General features: G+C 41.9%; 1 protein-coding gene across 11 annotated transcripts in view; it reads left to right on the top strand.

The window, feature by feature from the left end:
* The window catches only part of PLCL1 (phospholipase C like 1 (inactive)), a 230,373-nt gene that overhangs the window by 174,292 nt on the left and 35,393 nt on the right, over nucleotides 1-20,688 (top strand). For all 11 annotated transcript variants that reach the window (XM_048952611.1, XM_048952601.1, XM_048952604.1 and 8 more), the window contains one exon: nucleotides 16,177-18,648. In XM_048952611.1, coding sequence (XP_048808568.1) covers nucleotides 16,228-18,648 — 2,421 coding nt within the window. In that variant the 5' untranslated portion in view covers nucleotides 16,177-16,227. The remainder of the gene's footprint in view (nucleotides 1-16,176; nucleotides 18,649-20,688) is intronic.

Consider the following 20,688-nt stretch of genomic DNA (forward strand, 5'->3'; position numbering starts at 1 on the left):
TGACATTTTAATTTACAGTTAAAAGATTTCAATTAAAATCTGACATGATTTGCTGTGAAAAATGAGTGAATTGAAATTATACACGCAGTCTGAACTAATTTCAATTTACATATCAGTTTCAAGAACAGATGTATCGATAGCAGCACGCGCTGGCAGGAACTTGTAGCTGTTCCTTTTGTCTAATTCTGCTGTTAGTCTATAGATTTCATTATGAGAGTTCTGTGCTGCTTTTCCCAACTTCTCTCTGTTGTAGTTCTCTTGTTCTCTTCCTTTCCCTCCCTCCTTTCTGGATGCTTCCTCATCATCTGTGCAAGTCATGCTCTCTGAGTTTCACAGAGATGGTCGTGGGTAAATAAAGCATTTGCTTTTGGAGTGGCTCAGGATGTACCTCAGGTGGGATGGTTGTTACAAATAATGCTACAGATTGCAGGGAAGGAGGTAATGAGTTTTCTCCATCTTAGGTGTGTGCTGGTGTATGGACTGTGCTGGTACAGCTGCATGTGTGTGCTCCTGCCTGTCTTCTACTACCCATGTGGTCCCTTTTTGGGTCCTAGGACTGAAAGTGGCTTTGTTCCCTACTCTCTATGTTATTCATAAATGGAGTATAAACATGTCCAGGATGTGTACTTAAAATATATTTATTTAGCCAAACATTGTCTGTCTCTTTGGTTAAGAAACTGCACACAAGCTTACACAAGGAAACAATTGAAAAGATTTTCCAGGCTTTTTCGTTCTATTCTCTTAAACACAGGCATCTCACAAACTGAGACGTTTTCTGTGTTTGGAAATTCTAGTTGGATTATAGCAGTGTGTCATTTCATGAAGCTGTGTTTATGGACTGCATGTGTGAGAGTGAGCTTTGTTTCAGGATTGCACATGCTCTGCACAAAACCAGGGAGTGAATCTGTGCCGTTGAAATATATGGCAAGGAAATGATAGGGATAACATGGCACTCCTGTGCTTTTTCTGTGATTATGTAAAAAAAGACATTAAAACAAAACAAAAAAAAAAACAAACAAACAAAAAAATCAATTACATTGAAAATTTTAAATATAAAACCAGTATTTGGTATTACTTAAATGGAACCATTTTTTTTAAATTATCTTGTTTGTTATGAAATTTGTGGTCAAATATGTGGTTTAGATTAAGAGATTAAGTCCATTTCTCCTACCTTCCCCCAACTCCTCCTTGTGGTCAGGAATGAGCAAGATATTCTTCAGATAGGTACTGTGTTCTTCTGAAGATATCTGAAGCAGTCAAGTTCAGGAATGCTGTGCAGCTTCTCTTCTATATTTGCAGAAAAAAAGCCTGATCTTACTAAGACAACCATTTGGCTTATTTTTACTGCATGCCAATGCATGAAGATGCAATTCATGGAACGTAGGTTTGATACTGTAGGGAAAGGCAGTGGTAGATGACCAGTTGTAAATTACTCAAAAAAAGGTAATGGTAACAATCCAGTCAAAGAAAAAAAGGAAAGATGTGCTTACCTTTCCTGAGGATCAGCGATTGTCAAATGCTCTCCAGCTAGAGGTCTTTTCCTTGTGGCAGCCAGCCCTTAAATGAGGCTTAGGGAGGAATGGAACATGGTTCAACATTGCTTTTACCTGTGCTCCCAAGGCTGCCTGTGTTCCTTCGCCAGGTGCTCAATCGTTGGTTCAGGCTGTGATTTAGCAATTCCCATACAGATACTCTGTGAACAGGGGTGGTTTTGTGGTCACTGTAACAGTGTCTGTAGCGCACACTGCTGTTTTGCCCAGGGATACTGCCATGTGACATCTGTACTTGTATTTTTTTAGAAAGGTGATGAAAGGAGAATGTGCTTCATACCCAGGCTTGTATGTTCTCCTGTTTGGAGTTCAGAGTTTGATTTCAACCCTGTGTTTCCAGGCAGGCAGAGAGCAAGACAACTCTGTGTTCAGCATTAAGGTTCTCAGAGTATGCAACCAAAAGAGAGCTATGAAGCCGGGGATGTGACAGCCCAGCTCAGTCAGTCCTTGAGAAATGCTCTGCCCTTCAGTTCTTCACAGGCCTAGCTTCTTCCCTTCTGCTGCTAAAGAGAGATACATATGGACCTCAATATCAAAAAGTGTTTTTTGGCTACTCTCAAGCGTATCTCTTAAAATTTAATACAGTGATTAATTTCTGGATAGCGTGATTTGTAGTTCCCTTCCCCTTTCTTCATCATGTTTGAGTTTCTTGTGGATGATGTGATTATTGATGGATAAAATGAGGTTTTCTCAGGACATAGGAAGGAACCAGTGACTGAGGTTGTGCTGTGCCAGCCCTTTAACACAGAGGAAACATGACTGAAATCAGTGTGCTGGTTGACCATGCGTGACTCAGGCGCTTCACTGTTGTTTGTGTCTTAGGATGCTGACATGTTGAAATATCAAATGGCTGCTGATGAAGCATTCATTTTGCATAAGTGTGGTAATGCCATTTCAATTTGCTGAGATGCAACAGTGTGCTTTGATCAGTAGTAAATATTTAGTGTATGCAGAGTAGCCCACGTACCTCAGTATCCCTGGTAGCTGAAAAACTCCATGACAGATAATTGAGTTGGCTTTAGAAGATGAGCTAGAAATGCATTCTTTTACAAAGTACATAGTTAAAAACTGTTTTCCTCTTCATTGCATGCAGAAAGTTGATTATGTTTCTTCTCTTGATAAATAATGGTTCTGTGGTGTGGACTCACTTTCACTAATGTCCAGGTAAGGCTGTGTGAAACAAGGCAGTTTATTCTGGTTCACAGACAGTGTTAGGGCATTCATGCTTTCTGCTGATCCCCCTAGTAAAACACAGGAATGAAGCGTACATGTACCATTCAATATACACAAAGACATGCTATGCAAATTCTGATGTCTGTATTTTTGCTGTAAGAAGTGTGATGGAATGTGCTAGAAACTGCACCAAAAAGCAGTGTATGCCATATGCAATAAGTAGAGCTGTTGTGCAACTAGGTAAAGTAATTCACATAAAAGAGTTGCTGTGTTCTGCGTCTGAGCGATGAGACTTAATGAACACAGACAAATTCTCCTGGGTACAACAAAGCAGTTCTCTGGATACAGCTGTGGCTATACTGTAGTTCTTTTAGATGTATTACTGAAGTCTTTGCTATTATAATTAAACAGATATAAAGTATGTCTGCCCTTCATTGCATAAAGCTTTGTTTTAGGATTGAGACTGGAAATTTCACAAAGACCTGACAGGCAAAGCAAGTAATTTCTATAATCTTCATTTTTAAATTATTGTCCTTTTTTTATCTGCCACTAAGAGACAGACACATTAACATATTTACCGTAATATCATTTTCCTTTAACTACAAACTGGAAGAAATACAGTATCATCTGTGAAAACTGAGCTTTAAAGTTGGCTTCTCCAAGTACGTTGTGTTTGATACACTTTGTCTGTCACAAGCGGTGTGTCAGTGTTCGTTCCTCACGCACCCACATGAAGGAATAAACAAAAAATAACAGGAAGAAGCAAATAGGGAGTTGATATTTTAGAACAACAGCAGCAAAAAATATTTTCTTAAAATATTGCTTTTTCCTGCATTTGTTTATATTTTAAAAAAGTAACCAAGTTGTAAATGGATATTCTAATTGTTTCCCCTAGTTGAGGATGTTGGCTCTGAAAGCCTTGAAAAGCCAGGACATTGCTGTTTTATAAGGATTTGAGGAGGTACTGTTTGAACAAATGCACAGGCACACTTCTTTCACGCTGAAAGACATGTTAACACACAAACTGGGTAACTGTGGGGACTAAATGTGTGTTTGCATGATTAAAGCTTTACATGAGCAACTGCTAAATGACACAGCTTCTGCAAATTGTAAGCTGTTTTCAAGGACCCATTGAGCCAGCATTGCTTTCTCTGCTCATTTGTGTCCGTGGAAAAATGATCTGTGGTGGTGAACAGCAATTTATTGTGAATGTTTTATTTGTGCCCCCTGTAAGCAGCTTCCATCCTTGTCAAAAGTGTGTACTAATGTAGAAAATGCAGTGTCTGCTTGGTATGTGTGACTTTTGCTCAGTTCTCTGCAGCATAATCGTTAGTTGCTCATTTTGTCCCAGTTTTCAAGGCATGGTGCATTCGTGCCACGTTCCTGCTACTGTTGGTGAAGTTAAACATTGCTAGTACATAACAGATACCAATTTGGTCCTATTTGGATTGGTTTAGGGAATGTGCTTGCTGGTGCTGATGGCAGCTGAGCAGGAGGATGAGGGAAGCTTGTGGCTTTGCTTGGAGGAGGTGAGCTGTGGTGGCAGGGCTGGGAGAAAAGAGACTGTGTGCTCAGGGAGAATGGTGACTGCTGTGGAAGGGGGCCCATCCTCACCCTTGCTGTGCCCCACTCCTGCTCTGGATGTCCAGACAAGTGGCATATCACTGGGAAAGAATTTGAGAGCTGTCCTTATAGAGTATGTCAAGGATCATCAATCAAGCTTTGCTTTCAACAGCTTACATGCTTTTGGTTAGAAATAAGCCTTCTCTGCAGCCTGGGTGCCAACCACTGTGTCCGAGGGGGGGAAAAAAATAAAATAGATTTGCTCTTACCTCAGTTGTGCCATAAAGGACCCTTTGCTTGTCTGCTACAGAAATGTGTAGACATCAAGTTAGACTCTAAGTGAAGGAAAAATTATTCTCATATTTAGAATAATGGAGCAAATGTCTGAAGACAGGTGGGATTTGATTCCTATCCCAGTATCTTTAAAACTCCCAACGCCTCCACTTGTGGTTCCCCATCAAATGCACTCTGCAGTGGATATCCTCCAGTTTAATTAAATACCTAACTTCAGCAGTATTGAGTTCGGAGTGCATTAAGCACAGTAGTGCAGCTGTTCTGTAACTGTGCTGCTTGGCTGAAAGCACTGAAGCATTTCTACATGAAACCAGGGACGAGAGACCTGTGCTTTGTGGTGGCAGTGGTGAGCTGGTGGATCGGGACAGGAGGACAGGCGTGTGCCCTCACAGTGCATCATGGCATGGTGCTGAGGGGGATGGAGACCTGGCAAGGGTAGCATTAGATCTGGAGGTACCCACCTCTGTGCTTCAGAAACATTTTTGAATCCTGTGAGCATGACGAGTCCAAATCCTGCACAGTGTTTTCCAAGTGGTCTCCCAGGGGTCGCTGGGCACAACTGGAAGGTAATGGTACCCATTTTCTGGTAGATTTTGCAATGTTTTTTTCTTACTGAACATTTTGTAAGTATGTTATGTGTACATAACTATTGGGGGGGTTCATTTAAGCGTTACTTTCTCTCATGAAGTACTAAGCACAGTGCTACACAGCAGTTAGATTGTAATTGCACCATGGTTAGATTGTTTTTTTTTAATACCCTTTTGGCCACTAATTTATAATGTTTAAATGTTAGCTGTATGGAAGTAATTATGCCAGGTAGGTGATAAACTTCAAGCATATAATGCATGTGCTGTGTGAAGCCCAAGGGACTGTAATATTCAGGCATGCAGCTAATTTACTTGTGAGAAAAAGGAATGATAATTGCCAAAGTACATGACCAGAGTGAAATTACATTGCTGAATTACTACACCGCTGTATTCATTTAAGCAAAGCAAACAAAAATCTGAGCTCCTGGAAGTAGGGGCGCTCTGCCCTTGAAGGTACATCGTTTTGAAGAAATGTGGTTAAAAAAAAAGTCTCACTGGAGGAAATCCACAATTCTTTAAATAAACTGGACATCTATGGTGCTGCAGGTTGCTTAACAAAGCACTCCTAACCTGTGTCTTTTACTCCTGATTTTGATGAGTAATGCAAACATTCAGATTCTCTGTTGTTAGGAATTTGCTGTATGCCCACTTATTAAATTCATGTACTTTAATGAGGCTACCACAGCTGTCCCTTGAGTACTTGTTTCCTTTGCAGTATTGGGTAAATCGTTGCTTTTAAGGCAGACTTTTAACTTGTTATGCTGACACTGAGTTAATCACTCTAGTCCCTGTTTCATTTCTGTATTGGTTTTAGCCACGCCAACTCCCTGTTTCCCTACTGGAGTGCAGCAGCAGGGCTCACGGCTTGGCACAGGCTGCTCTTTGCACTGGGATTACATCCGTGGGTGTAACTTAAACCTACTGTTTAGCTTTTCAGCCTGGGGATGCTGAAGGTGAGTACAGTGCCTATAGCACGATGTACATAGTTACTAAGGAAAGACACAACGCTACAAGTGGAAGTAAAGTACTGAACGTGCTGCCATTTGTACCCGACTGCACCAACTCCTGCATCTCAAGGACACTTTCCTAAATTCATCACAATTCCCTTGGAGGAACTAATGCCTTTCTCAGGTGTGCTCAAGTTGCTTTTTCCTCTTACAGAAAGCCAGGACCTTTAGGCTGCACCCTTGAAGCAAAATTTCACCCCAGCTACATTACAGATTGATAAAACAATACTTACCCACGTAGGTCATATTCATTTTTGTCGTCTGTCTCAACCTGCTGAATAATTCAGTTATGAGTGGCAATTAGAAAAACAGTCCCATTAAAAGAATTTATCTACCTTATTCTATTGATTTTTTTTTTTAAACTTTGTTATTGAATGTAGGGGTTGCAGTTGGTCTGAATCAGCATAAATGTGATTAATGAACCAATAATTTAAGTTGATTATAAAGGGCTTAAAATAATATGATTAGACTGTGGAGATTTGGGTTGCTTATTGGATTACACAGGTTATTCCTGGAGGATTGTTACAAGATTCAGACTCAAATTAAATTGGCCATCCTATTTTGGGTCCCTGGTGCCAAGTAATCTACAACACCATGATACCAGACCAGAAGGCATAGTAACGTTCAACAGTTCACTCTGGAAAAATACAGGATAGAATTTTTGAAGCAATACCTTGCTAATGAAATCACATTTGATCTCGTGAGACATTGTTTTGGAAGGAGTGATGATGAAGGTCTTTCTGATGGTGGAGACTTAGCTGTGGTCACTGGGAGGTTATGACCATGGCCAGCTGTCCACTTTTTCTTTCTTTTTTTTTACTTTGCATATGTCAACTTCCAGCAGTTGAAGAGATGTATGGTAGGACAGTACTGACCGCTACGTAATCATCCATGATCTGTAATAATGTCAGTCTACATTCTGAATTTCTACAAGGTCGATAAGGAAACTTAATTTGAAGATCATCTTAAAGTAGATTGATTCACTATTTAATTCAACTACTGATTGAAACTGTTAAATCCTGAAAGTGTCCAAATATGGCTTTATCATGGCTTAACAATTGCCCCTTCATTAAATTTGGCCTTTCTTCCTGAGTTACTATTGGAATTCTAATTATTTTTTTTGTGAACGAATGGTTTCCTGTAATCATATTACTAGCAATACCAGTGTTCCTGCGCTGTGATGGACCACTGGTGGGAGTCTGCCTGCTCCTGGTATTTCCAAGAGCAAAGCAACTGAAGCCTTTGTATCTTCTCTGCTTTAGTTGCTACTGAGTACCAAAACCTTCTACTTGTATCAGCTCCTCTGGTTACTGTTGTTCCTTGTCTGTTTTCTTCCTTTACTACTGTCCTGCTTTTTCTCCCTTCATAACCCACAACAACATCTCCTATTTTCAGTTTGTAACGTATTCCTTTCTTGTAGCTGACTTTCCTTCCTGCTCAAAAGACAATGTTTTAAAATAGCATCACCTTTCTGGATTGTCTGGCATCAGTAGTGTTTTCTGTGGGTGGACTGAAGATCACAGAGGGCTTAGATGATTGAGCTACATCCTATAGGTCACTATCTTGTGTCAGATTTTAAGGGCTTGATGTAGACAGTGGAGGTCTCTCTCTTTTTATCTTTTTTTTTTTTTTTTTTTTTTTTTTTTTTAATTTTAAAAGCCTTAAGAGTTCAACTAGGTCAAATCCTCAGTGAGACCCTCCTTAATTTTAGTTCAGGATTGTTTTTTTTTTTTTTATCTGAAGAAGGGATACAGAGAATCCCTTAGCACGTAGCACAAGCATACAGGGCAGCTGCTGAATATTTTTTTACCTGGTGACAGTGGGAAGGTGCCCTAGTCTCCATGTTTTGGAAGGACAGTGTAGTGATGTCCTTTGTACTTGCTGTGAAGCCAGCCGATCTCTGAGTAGCAAAAGAGATGAATGTTAATGCTGTGCTGAGATGTGTAGATATTGCAGCGCTTATTTTCCTACTCCCCAGAGCCATGGCAACCCTTGTGTCAGGGTAAAGCCAGAGCTGTTTTTGTCAGTGGAATTTTCAGGTCTTCCTGGTCAGTGTGCACAGTTCTGTAAGGATCACACTAAGGCATTGGTGTTTCCTAGTTTTGCAGCCTGGATCTTTGTGGTTGTTTTCTTCTTTTTTTTTCTTGCTTATTATGCCAAAAGAATAACACGGTTGCTTGCTTAAATTGTACAGGTACACTAATGAATGGGATTTATGTTCCTTGCAACATGACCCCATGGATCTGTCACCAGAATGGAGCTCACTTATCTTTAAGTATTGCCCCTCGCTCAATTTTACAAATACACCTCAAAGCGGGGCTCTCTCTTCACTGTGTGTCATTGAACAGCATCGCAGCAGCCAGGAAGCAGAGCTTCCCATCCCAACCTTTAGCTGTAGCCCTTTCTGCCATGATCCATGCTTTGATCGATATGAAGCAGTCACCTCTGTAAACCTTTAAACCAATTTTCAAGTCTTATATAAGCATAAATGGGAAAAGCTCATATTGTCTGAACTTCACCAGTTATTCTTGGCGCTGGCTTGTCTCCAGATTGCATTTAAGGCATGAATCTGATCAATTACATCTAAGTAACTTGGGACCTTGCAGCCTGAGACAGACTTGTGCTGTGCCACCTAGTACTTAATGAAGACCCCTGGTTTTTAACTCACTTCTCCATGGCCTGAAGTAGCTCAGATTCTCATGCTTCTGCAGACGTTCTACTTGTCTGCAGATGAGAGGCTAATAGGAGCTGTGCTTTGCTTTGCAGGGAGGGAGAAGCTCTGTAAGGCAGGTCTGAGGCTGCTGTAGGGTTAGCTGCTTTAAGCAGACAGCGCTCTTAATTTTTGCTACTAACTGCATTGAAAAGAGACTCTGTAGAAGACTGAGGAAGGCATGGAGATCTCCTGGGAATGCTGCAGCTGAGGACTCATTTTCCCTGGGCTTGCTGTTATTGCTTCTGCTTGAAGACAGAGTGTCTCTCTGTCTTTCTCAGGTTTATATTTCCTTAGTGCATGAAGATAAATCCAATCTACATCCAAGGTGCTCTTGGAGACTCAGAAACGTTACAGTTTGCAAGCAAGCAAAATGTATGGAAATAAAGGAGCCGTGTTTGGAGACATAAAGTCCAGTGGGTTCTGTGAGTCCCTTCCAAACTAAAGCTATGTGGTTAAATACAGCTAGGAATAGATTGGGCATTGGGGAAGTCAAAAAGGTTTATGTTTCAGAGGGAGAACGAAGATCTATGGAAAACTTACATCAGGTAGGGTCTTCCACAGCATTATTCAAAGGTGTTGTGCGTATGTATTGAACTGGTATGCAGGAATTTATTTCTGGATAGAAGGGAGTTACATAATTCTATGAGGAATGCCTTTGTGGAAACTAGCTGGGTGATGAGGTGTAAAGAGAGAACACGAGGAACAACCATGGCAGAAGGAGCTGGGAAGTGGTAGGATCATTACGGGCATTGAACACTTCCTTGACTTTATGCTGCATGGCCCTAATCATTTGGGAAAAAAAAAGTTGGAATAGTAATTATAGTGTCATACTGTGCCAGAAAATAAACCTTTCTTGTGTTATATGGACTATATTTCTGGAAAGTGCTTCCAGATGGTGTCTTCACGTTCTGCCACTTTTTTCCTTTGCTCTCTTTTGTCATTTAAGCTGCAAAGGTATATTTTCTCTAACTATTAATTGAATGAATTTGACAATGCTAGTGATTTAAACAACACAAGTACACGCAACAAAACATTCTTTGAATAGCAAATCATTTTGGTTCCAGTGTTTTTCTCAGATCTCCTCCAGCCATTCTTTTCTCTCCCACTCCAGGTCATTTCTCTCCAGCATTCACTCCAGTATTTGAAAAGATTTTTTAGTACTGGAGAGAAAGAGGAAAGCAGACGAGCTGTTGTAATCCTGCCCTCTGTTGAATTTCTCCAGAGGGGACCATTCAGGATCTCAGCATAGTTGAGCTATTTTCTTTACTGCTTTTTCCTGCCCTCACAGTGCCCATTCTGCAGGGTGACATTTCTTCCCTTTTTGATGAGAAGCTCAAATAACGGTGAAGTTATTATCACCAGTCTTGGTGGCAGTCCTTCCGTAACCATTCCCAGCAGCTGGCTGATCCTGGGGTGCTCAAAGGAGCCTGCTGAAAATGTTGATATTATGGTTTTCTGTGATGCTTTTCTTCTCACTGTGTCTGAGATCCCTCAGTCACTGCTATCCCATGAATGAAAGTTGTGCTTAGTATTTTGTGTGGAACTGGAGATCAAGTTAAACTGCTAACTAGTGACACCTAATTCGATTTTCAGATGTGCTGTTGTTGTGACTGTTTCAGTACCTGGAAAATTGTTGGATCCTGCCATCTGAAGCTATTTCTCATATGATCTGTCTGCGTTGTATTTTTGGTCTGCTTTAAATATTTTGTTTATTCCATTACAGATCTCAGTTTTTAAGAGTGGGTGCGTTAAACCTTGGATACAGTTCTTATTCCACATACGCTCAAATCCCTGACGTAGTAGAAATTGTGCTACGAAAAGACTGCTTTTCAGCGTTATCATCTGCTCTACTAATCTGTTGAGCGGTGTGTTTTGAGCTGTTGGAGTCCAGAGGAGGACCATAAAAGTGATCAGAAGACTGGAGCACCTCCCTTATGAGGACAGGCTGAGAGCTGGGAAATCTCCAGCCTGAAGAGGAGGAGGCTTTGGGGGGACCTTGTAGCAGCCTTCCAGTACCTGAAAGGAGCCCATGGGAAAGCTGGGGAGGGACTTACTATAAGGGCAGCAGTAACAGGATGGGGGGAAATGGTTTTAAACTGGAAGAGGGTAGATTTAGACTAGATATTAGGAAGAAATTCTGTACTATGAGGGTGGTGAGACACTGGAACAGGCTGCCCAGTGAGGTTGTGGATGCCCAATCCCTGGAAGCATGCAAGGCTGGGCTGCATGGGGCTGTGAGCAACCTGGTCTAGAAGGAGGTGTCCCTGCTTATAGCAGGGGCTGGGAACCACATGATCTTAAAGGTCCCTTCCAACCCAAATCATTCTGTGATTCCCAAGTGAGAGGCAGAATCCCTGTGACTGCCTCAAGAATTTGTCTGGTTGTTGAGTGCCTGTGCAGTGTTGGCTGTGTTGTGCTGCAAATGCCAGCATGGATGAAATATGTAACCTTTTCTTTACTGTCCCATGAATGTTGCAGTGAATGTCTGGCACTTGCATCATACAGGCCTTGCCAGGGAAGATTACAGGGAGTTCAGCTCATTGATTCATTCTGATAGCAGAGGCTGTAATGAGAACAGGTAAAATCTGTGAAGTGGACTTTTCTTGGGTAGTCTATGCTGATGGCCAGAATATGGCTGAGATCCACAGAAATCTATGAGTCTGAATAATAAATGTGTTTTTTAAAACAGCTACCTGTAATAGTAGCCTGCCAGTGCACTGGGTTCATGCTTTGAGTTGCCTCGTGTGTGAGGTCTGATTGCAGACCTAACACCAACACTGACTGGATGTTTTTTCTGTTCTTGATGTACTTGATTATAGAAAAATTACACTATCATATGTCAACCAGCTGCAAGATGTTTGGAGTGGCATTAGTGACACACTGATTTCTTTAATGTAAAGATACATTTTTCCTACTGCACTTTTGGTATGCCTTTAAAACTTGGGGGATTGGGATTCTCTCTGTGTATGACAAATACTAGAAGCATCTTAGAAGATGAAAATGACTATCCTTACTCTGAGATTTTGATTAAAAAATAAAAATAAAAAAAATAATCCGCCCCCGTGTAGAGCTAATTCATTTCTCCTGGGGAAAAAAAAAAATAAATCAGGTAATCAGCTGGCCAATTAAGTGGATCGTCTGGTGTTTCCAGATAGTTTTTAGGATGCACCATTTATCACAATCTATTTGTGAGGACAGGCTAAGCTGTCTGTTATTGATTTCTTAGCGCTAAGTTCACAGTAAATGGCAAAGATCAGAATTAAGCTTTTCTTTTAGGTGTGATGATACCGCTGAAAATGTGAATTGTTTTTTGGGGAAATGGCTCTTAACTGCACTTAACAAGTTTAGCTCTCAACATCAATACTGAATTTAGCAGCCTTTCACAGAAGCCCTGCAGCTCTTGGTGTTTTCAGTTAGAGAAGCTTTTCGCCTTCCTTGTGCTTCTTAGAATCTTGGAATGCTGTTGATGTGTAAGAGGTCCTTCAGGTAATGTGATTTCGGATAAATTATGCATGAGCTTTAAGTCCGGGTGCGGGGTTGGTGTTTTACAGCCGTTATTACCGCCCTGTTTCTTAACTTCAGACTCAACAATTTACGTCCTGTCCTTTTGCTAAAAGCAGTGGAATGAGATGGAAAGTGTTTATTCATATGTTTTTTTAAATCTCACATTTATTTCTGTTAGTTCTTTGATTTAAACAGCAGAAGATTGAGTGGTCAAAGGTTAGGGTGGATAGGGTGGAGTTTTCCCACAACTGCTGATGGCTTCCTGATCCCACTGTTTACATAGCCAGTGCCTCTGACGAGGATGATGTGTGCAGCAGAAGAGCTTCTACTATTTTGGGCCTGGAGCTCTGCATCTCTCCTTCAGCAATCTTTAGAAAACAGTCATTTGCAGTTTTCGGATGTAAGGCAGGCCAGCACTCGGATATGTCAGACTGGGGACAAGAGGCTGGAGAGCTGCTCTATGGAAAAGGATGTGGGGGGTGCTGGCTGATGGCAGGTGAATCTGAGCCAGCAGTGTGCCCTGGGGCCAACAGGGCCAATTGAACCCTGGGGGCAGCAGGCCCTGCACTGCCATCCGACAGGAGGAGGGTGCCACAGGGGAAGTAAAACTATTAGAGTGTGGAGAGGGGCAAAAAGGTGGGGAAGGGTGAAGCTGAAAGCAGGTTTGTTCAACTGAATGTGTTGGTGAAGGTTTTATTTGTTTGTTTTAAACCACAGGATGCCAGCTATTCTTAAACAAAACGTAGCTTGTGCTTGCTATTTTACTAAGCTTATATGTGTTAAGTGAAAGGAGTCTTTGAAGGGTATTTCTTATTCAAAATGCACCGGGGGGGGGGGGGGGGGGGGGGGGGGGAAAGATGCATAGGACTGTGAACCTAATGTCGGGACCTGATTTTCTGGATGCTGTGCAAGCTAATAAATATTATTGAATTTAATTGCTTCTGGGGTTCCTGGCAACTGTTCTCAGCATATTTCTGGAGAAGGTGCTCTGTGGATTGAAGTCAAGCTTGGAGGTGCTATGGAGACAAACAAGAAGAAATAAGCATCAAATTGAAAAGGAAACAACGCATTCCAACATGATCCAACATTTCACCGAGTTTTATTCAGGGTACCCTGTTGTGTATGGCTTTCTAAGAGCTGGTCTTTCTCTTAGTGGGAGGACAAGGAGGAATGGTTTTAAAGGAGGAAAGGTTTAGATTAGATGTCGGGGGAAGTTCTTCACAGAAAGGGTAGTGAAGTGCTGGCACAGGCTGCCTGGAGAGGCTGTGGATGCCTCATCACTGATGATGTTCGAGGCCAGATTGGATGGGTGCTGGGCAACATGGTCTAGTACTTGAACACTGTCTGTGGCAGAGGGTTGGAACTTGGTGATCCTTGAGGTCCCTTCCAACCCAAGCCATTCCATGTACCATCAAATCCTCCGTTGCTAACCAATACTGGATGCCTCAGAGGCAGAGATGCATGCTTTTGTCCTTTCTAAAATTCTCAATTGAGTAATAGTCTGACTGTTGATGTGTACATCAACTGTTACCTAAATGTGAACAGATAAGAGGGGAAAAAAAAACCAAACCCTTGAATGTGAGCAGTTTATGTTCATCAACATATATTGCTCCAGTATTTTCATGGCCACAGATGTGTGCTAATGCAGCCACACAATGTTTTAGCGGAAAACTAATTTGAAAAATAGCTGGCCCAAGGCACTCACTTCATTGACTTTCATCTTTTTATTTTCCCTTAAAAGACCTATTCTTATTACAAGTACTGCAATAAATGGCTAAAGTAATTCTTCCTGTCAAGAGAAGTCCCTTTAGCAGTTCAATGAGAAATCTTTAACCTAAGAAGTTTAGTGGTTTTGAGTTTGTTCCCAATATATCCCATGCCTTTAAGTCCACTTGTGTGTCCAAAGTTTTGGTCAGATGTTTTTGAATGGAGTGAGTGGATGACAACAGCAGTTTTGTAGTAATGTTTCTGCTGACTAATTTGCTGGAACTATCTATACAAAAATGCCAATTACAAGTGAAGACATTCTTTACCAAGACTTTTGGTCTGGCTGGCGAAACTATGTGAGATCCTGTTTGAGTGCAGACAGGGAGGAGCAGCAAGAAGGTAGCAATGGGAGAGGATGGTTGGCATGACTAGTACTAGGGTTTAGTTTAGGATTTGCAGGGCAGCTTGACTTGAGGAAGGCTGAATAATACAGCAGGTACATGGGAGCCGCAGGAAACTAGCTTATGGTGCAGTCCAAGATGCAAAGGTTTGGGGAGCTTAGTGATTCTGGTGTCTCAGACTGGGTCCCCAGGGCTGTTGGGAAGCTGGTCTGTGGCGTGCCTCTCAGGACTGAGCCTGAGGGCAGTGGGGTAGAAGGCTGTGTGCCAGCACCCAGCAAGATTTCCTCACCTGGGAACTGCCCTTGCACCTGAGATCCAGGCAGGCTGCAAAAGTCCCTTCAGTGGCAGAAGGCAGGGAACTGGAGAAGTATCTCTGGGAAACTGGCAGGAAAGTAGTTGTCAGAAGTGTATAACTATATGAATTACAGCCTTGAACAATGTTTTAAAAATGGTGTTTTGTAGCTGGTGGATTGTTTGAATACTAACGGATTAGATGTAAATTATGCAGAGAAAAAGAATGGTTTGCAATTTGTAATTACTGTGAAATGTTTTGAACTGATAATATGTTGAGAAAGACTTAAATTTAGTTGCTGAGCTAAAATTACAAAAAGCTTTGCAGGCAGCTCGGTTTACATCCAGCAGTAAGTAGGCACTTGATACTGAAATGATGGTCACATGTGTCTCCTCTAAAGGAGCTAGAAGATATGCCATTAAGAAAGGGCTTTGGATTTTTTGCTTGGTTGTCCTTCATTTTCTCATGGTGTTTTGTGGTCTGGGCATTCAGAAAGTTCCCGAAGAGTTGCTTTCTAAAGCACGTAGAGAGATGAGCAAGTGTGAGGAAGGTTGGGGCTGAGCAGGGGAGTAAATGGGGCTGTCACACAAGCATGCATGAGAGCCACACTGCTGCATGGTCTTTTCTGCATGGTGAGAGCATCCCTTGGCAAAAGATAGTAAAACATACAAATAAGAAAGCCCAGATTCCTCCTGAGTGTGTATCTCAAGGGGCTGACTCACATCTGTTTGGTTTTGTTTTCATTTCATATGAGGTATCTAAGATGACAGAAAAGAGGCAGAGGCATGTCAGGAACTCATCTGCTGAGCACGAAGTGTTCAAGGGCACAGGCTTGGTGGTCTGCCCCAGACTTGCCTCCCAGCCTTGCTTTGTTGACTTCTTTCCCTTCTCCTCCTATGCACTCTGAGACTTTTTCTAATGCCTTTTTATCCCAAAGTTTCCCTTTTACATCTTTTAAATCCTGTTTGTAAATGCAGTCCCACTCAACTTTTAAGCAAATCATAGATCAGGTTCTGGAGCTTTGCACAAAGCCCTCTTCCCGTATCTTTTCTGAAGACATGACAACTGAATGCTATCTCATCACACCTCTAGCAAGTTGCTGAGATCTGGAGAAGAGTTAAATAGCTGCAAATGTCACTCGTGGAAAGTTGGTGTCTGAAATGCTGTGATCAGTCAAGTCACTGTATGATTGTTTTACAGCTCAGCAGGGAACTGAATGGTGGGAAGGGATAACGTGTGGTGTTTTGAGGTTCAGGAGATCATGAATTATCTTTACATAAACATATCTTCTCTATTATTTATATACTTGTGGAATGGCCAAAGAAAAATTAATCATCCTTTTTTTTTCTTTTTTTTTTTTTTCCTTTAAACACAATCATTCACAGGATCCTTCAAACCAGAAATGTGGAAGAAAGAAAACAGTGTCCTTCAGCAGCATGCCATCAGAGAAGAAAATAAGCAGCGCTAGTGACTGTATCAGCTTTATGCAGGCTGGGTGTGAACTGAAGAAAGTTCGTCCAAATTCCCGGATTTATAACCGTTTTTTTACTTTGGATCCTGATCTGCAGGCTCTTCGTTGGGAGCCTTCCAAAAAGGACCTTGAGAAAGCCAAGCTCGATATTTCTGCTATAAAAGAAATCAGGCTAGGGAAGAACACAGAAACGTTCAGGAATAACGGACTTGCAGATCAGATTTCTGAGGACTGCGCGCTGTCGGTAATTCACGGTGAGAACTATGAGTCCCTCGACCTGGTTGCCAATTCAGCTGACGTGGCCAATATTTGGGTATCAGGATTAAGGTACTTGGTTTCTCGTAGCAAACAACCCCTGGATTTGATGGAAAGCAGCCATAATACTCCACGGTTTGCCTGGCTGAAAACTGTCTTTGAAGCAGCAGACGTTGATGGTAATGGCATAATGTTAGAAGATACATCTGTGGAACTAATAAAGAAGCTTAACCCCACCTTAAAGGAATCAAAAATTAGATTAAAATTCAAGGAAATCCAGAAGAGCAAAGAGAAACTGACAACGCGAGTAACAGAAGAGGAATTTTACGAAGCGTTCTGCGAACTTTGCACCAGACCTGAAGTTTATTTCTTACTTGTGCAGATATCTAAAAACAAAGAGTATCTAGATGCCAATGACCTCATGCTGTTTTTAGAGGCTGAGCAAGGAGTGACCCACATAACAGAAGAAATGTGTCTAGATATTATACGCAGATATGAGCTTTCTCAAGAAGGACGTTTGAAAGGTTTTCTTGCAATTGATGGATTTACTCAATACTTGCTGTCCCCAGAATGTGATATTTTTGATCCCGAGCACAAAAAGATTGTCCAAGACATGACACAGCCCTTGTCGCATTACTACATCAATGCATCCCACAACACATATCTCATTGAAGACCAGCTCAGAGGGCCAGCTGATATCAATGGTTACGTCAGAGCTTTAAAAATGAGTTGTCGGAGTATTGAACTAGATGTCTGTGATGGCCCAGATAACGAGCCCATTATTTGTAACCGTAACAACATGACATCGCCACTTTCATTTCAAAATGTTATCGAGGTGATAAACAAATTGGCATTCTTTGCATCAGAATACCCCCTTATTCTATGCTTGGGGAACCACTGCTCCGTACAACAGCAGAAGGTTGTGGTACAACACATGAAAAGGATCTTTGGAAACAAACTCTACACGGAGACACCTTTATCTTCAGAAGCCTACCTCCCGTCACCTGAGAAACTGAAAATGAAGATCATTGTAAAGGGGAAGAAGCTGCCCTGCGACCAGGATATACTAGAAGGGGAAGTCACAGATGAAGATGAAGAGGCTGAAATATCCCGGAGACTGTCAGAAGACTTCTCAAGGGAACCAAAGCTGATCTGGCTGTGCAGGGAGTTATCTGACTTGGTGTCGCTATGCAAATCTGTCCAATACAAAGACTTTGAGACGTCCATGAAAGCTCAAAATTATTGGGAGATCTGCTCCTTTAGTGAAGCAGAAGCCAGTCGAATTGCAAATGAATACCCTGAGGATTTTGTCAACTACAACAAAAAGTTTCTTTCCAGGGTGTACCCGAGTGCTATGAGGATAGACTCCAGTAATTTAAATCCTCAAGATTTTTGGAATTGTGGTTGTCAGATAGTGGCAATGAACTATCAGACTCCAGGGCCCATGATGGACCTGCACACTGGCTGGTTTCTACAGAATGGTGGATGCGGGTATGTTCTCAGGCCTTCAGTGATGCGTGAAGAAGTGTCTTATTTCAGTGCAAATACAAAGGGCATTGTTCCAGGAGTCTCTCCCCAAGTTCTCCATGTCAAAATAATCAGTGGACAGAACTTTCCAAAACCCAAAGGTGCGTGTGCAAAAGGGGATGTCATTGATCCCTACGTTTGTATAGAAATACATGGGATTCCTGCAGATTGCACTGAACAAAGAACTAAAACCGTTCAGCAAAACAGTGATAACCCAATTTTTGATGAGAGCTTTGAGTTCCAGATCAATCTACCAGAATTGGCCATGATCCGTTTTGTTGTTTTGGACGATGACTACATCGGGGATGAGTTCATAGGGCAGTACACCATCCCACTGGAGTGCCTGCAGCCTGGATACAGGCACATACCGCTGCGGTCTTTTGTTGGCGATATCATGGAGCACGTTACGCTGTTTGTTCATATTGCAATAACCAATCGAAGTGGAGGTGGAAAGGCCCAAAAGCGCAGCCTCTCAGTGAGGATAGGAAAGAAAGCAAGGGAGTACACCATGCTGAGGAACACTGGGCTCAAGACTATCGATGACATTTTTAAGTTGGCTGTGCATCCACTACGAGAGGCCACCGACATGAGAGAGAACATGCAGGTATGGCTGTTGTCTGCATTGGTGTATACTGAACGCAGAAGCAGAGGTCCTGGTGAGCCTTGCCAGTAGGGAAAGCTTGGTGGAAAACTGGAGAAGCGTGAGGCCCACAGCCATCTCACCTTGTAACTGGGTGTTAAGAGGCTGACAGTTATAGGTGTTACCTAATAAGCAGATATGGGGCTAGGCAAAATTGTTTAAAAATCAGTATGTTCTCTCTGAACACACACGTTATTGGGTGTGCTTGTCCAGGAATGCAGATGGGCGGATACATTTACATCCTCATGTCTTCAAAGCTTCATTTCTTTGCATTTCTTGCAGGAAAATGTCAGCAAGCTTTTGCTTTGCTGTCTCAATGAGGGTTATGCTATATATCTTTTTTCTATTCATTAGAGTATTGCCTGCACCACAGAAACCCATCATGCTAAGAACAGCACATTACCCTGAGTGCCTGTTGCCACTGTTCAGCCAAGGGCTGTGAATGTTTAAAGTACAGCTGAAAGCTGCTTGGGTTGTAATTTCTGCCTTGCTAAATAGCTGTGTTGCCTTGCCTGGCTGAGTGCCTGCCCAGACAGTGGTGATGCACTGTGGCTCAGATGTTCTCCTGGCACCTTGTCTGCTTACCTGCTCTGCCCTGAGAGCAGCCAGAGCTCACTGTGTGTAAGTGCCTGGGTTATACTGTTGTGGGCAGCAGGAGGTGCTGCCACAGCAAGGGTGTTGTCTTCTGTGTGCTGGGCAGCTGTGCAGGTTTGGTAAGTGTGAGCTCAGCTGAGAGGTCCATGCGCTGCCTAGAAACAAAACTGAGGAGCAATTAAACAATGAGTTTTCTTTAATGAGAAACTGAAATCAGCCACAACTGTCTATCTCCTTGGTAAAGATACATAAACAATTCATTTTTCTGTCTTGAAAACAGTAAAAAAATGCGTATCACTTCATTGACCCCACTCTTCTGGATGGAGTCTAAAGCTAATGAAATGTTGGCAGCGAGGAAAGTTTACAAAATGACATAAGTTTTAAATCACTCCCAAAGGATTAGTCTAAGCATATTTTTAAGAATGGGAAACTCTTCCCAGCCTTTCCTGCAAGCCTTGAAAGTAACTAGTTTGAGCTGCTGACTCCACCTTCTGTCTAGGTCAGGATTATATACATGAACTATAATGAAAGAAAATGTTCTTCGACTTGAACTCAGAAATAGCATTAATCTGCCTGCCAAACAAAATTTCAGTACAAGATCTTGCTTTTGGGAAGGCTCCGTAAAGACGCTGTCATTAGATTGAACAGCATGCTAATGCATTTGATTAATGAGAGACTTCTCTGTTAATAAGTTGGGCATTTGACTTTTTTCAGGAAGACATTGTAGGGTGAGTTATGAGCTGTTACATTATTCTCTCACTTAGATTTTTTTGGTGTCGTGGTCTCAGATTGTATGACTTGAGAAGCTAAATTATTGAGGGTGAGTCAGCCATACATCCACTGACTTGATAAATAAATTGTCATATGTTAGTTGGATTTGACCTGTATATACAGTATTGATTTTTCTTACATGTGACCTATTAAGAAGAAAGAGTGTTTGTATTTCTTTATGGTGTGGTAATGCAGGGCTGAAAACAAAGTATGTTTTTTCTGTCTGCCTTTCCCATGGGAAATATGTCTGTCGAACTTGTTCTTGCTGGAGGATGATAACGACAGGAGAGTGAGGCGATTACAGCATCAAAAGCAATTGGACTCCAAACACTTGAGAAGAGAAATAGCATTTTAGGCTGGTGGCTTGATATACTTGGGACCAAAGCTTGTCCCCACAGGGGCTGGATTTGCAATGCAGAGTAGCTGTAAAACTAGCCACGGGAATAGTCCTGGCAATGTTGTCTTGTCAACGTCTTGAGTGTGAAAGCAAAACTCTTAAAATCCTGCAAATGCTAACATGACCCTTCTGAGCTTGAAAGCATGCTTGCGCCTATATTTGGACGCATGGCGGAGAGGGAAGCCCCAAGGCAATGACTGTATGCTGGCAGGTGAGGATTTGTGCAAAACTATTTCTTTTTC

This window comes from Lagopus muta, chromosome 8, assembly GCF_023343835.1.
Source record: "Lagopus muta isolate bLagMut1 chromosome 8, bLagMut1 primary, whole genome shotgun sequence".
Classification (NCBI taxonomy): domain Eukaryota; kingdom Metazoa; phylum Chordata; class Aves; order Galliformes; family Phasianidae; genus Lagopus; species Lagopus muta.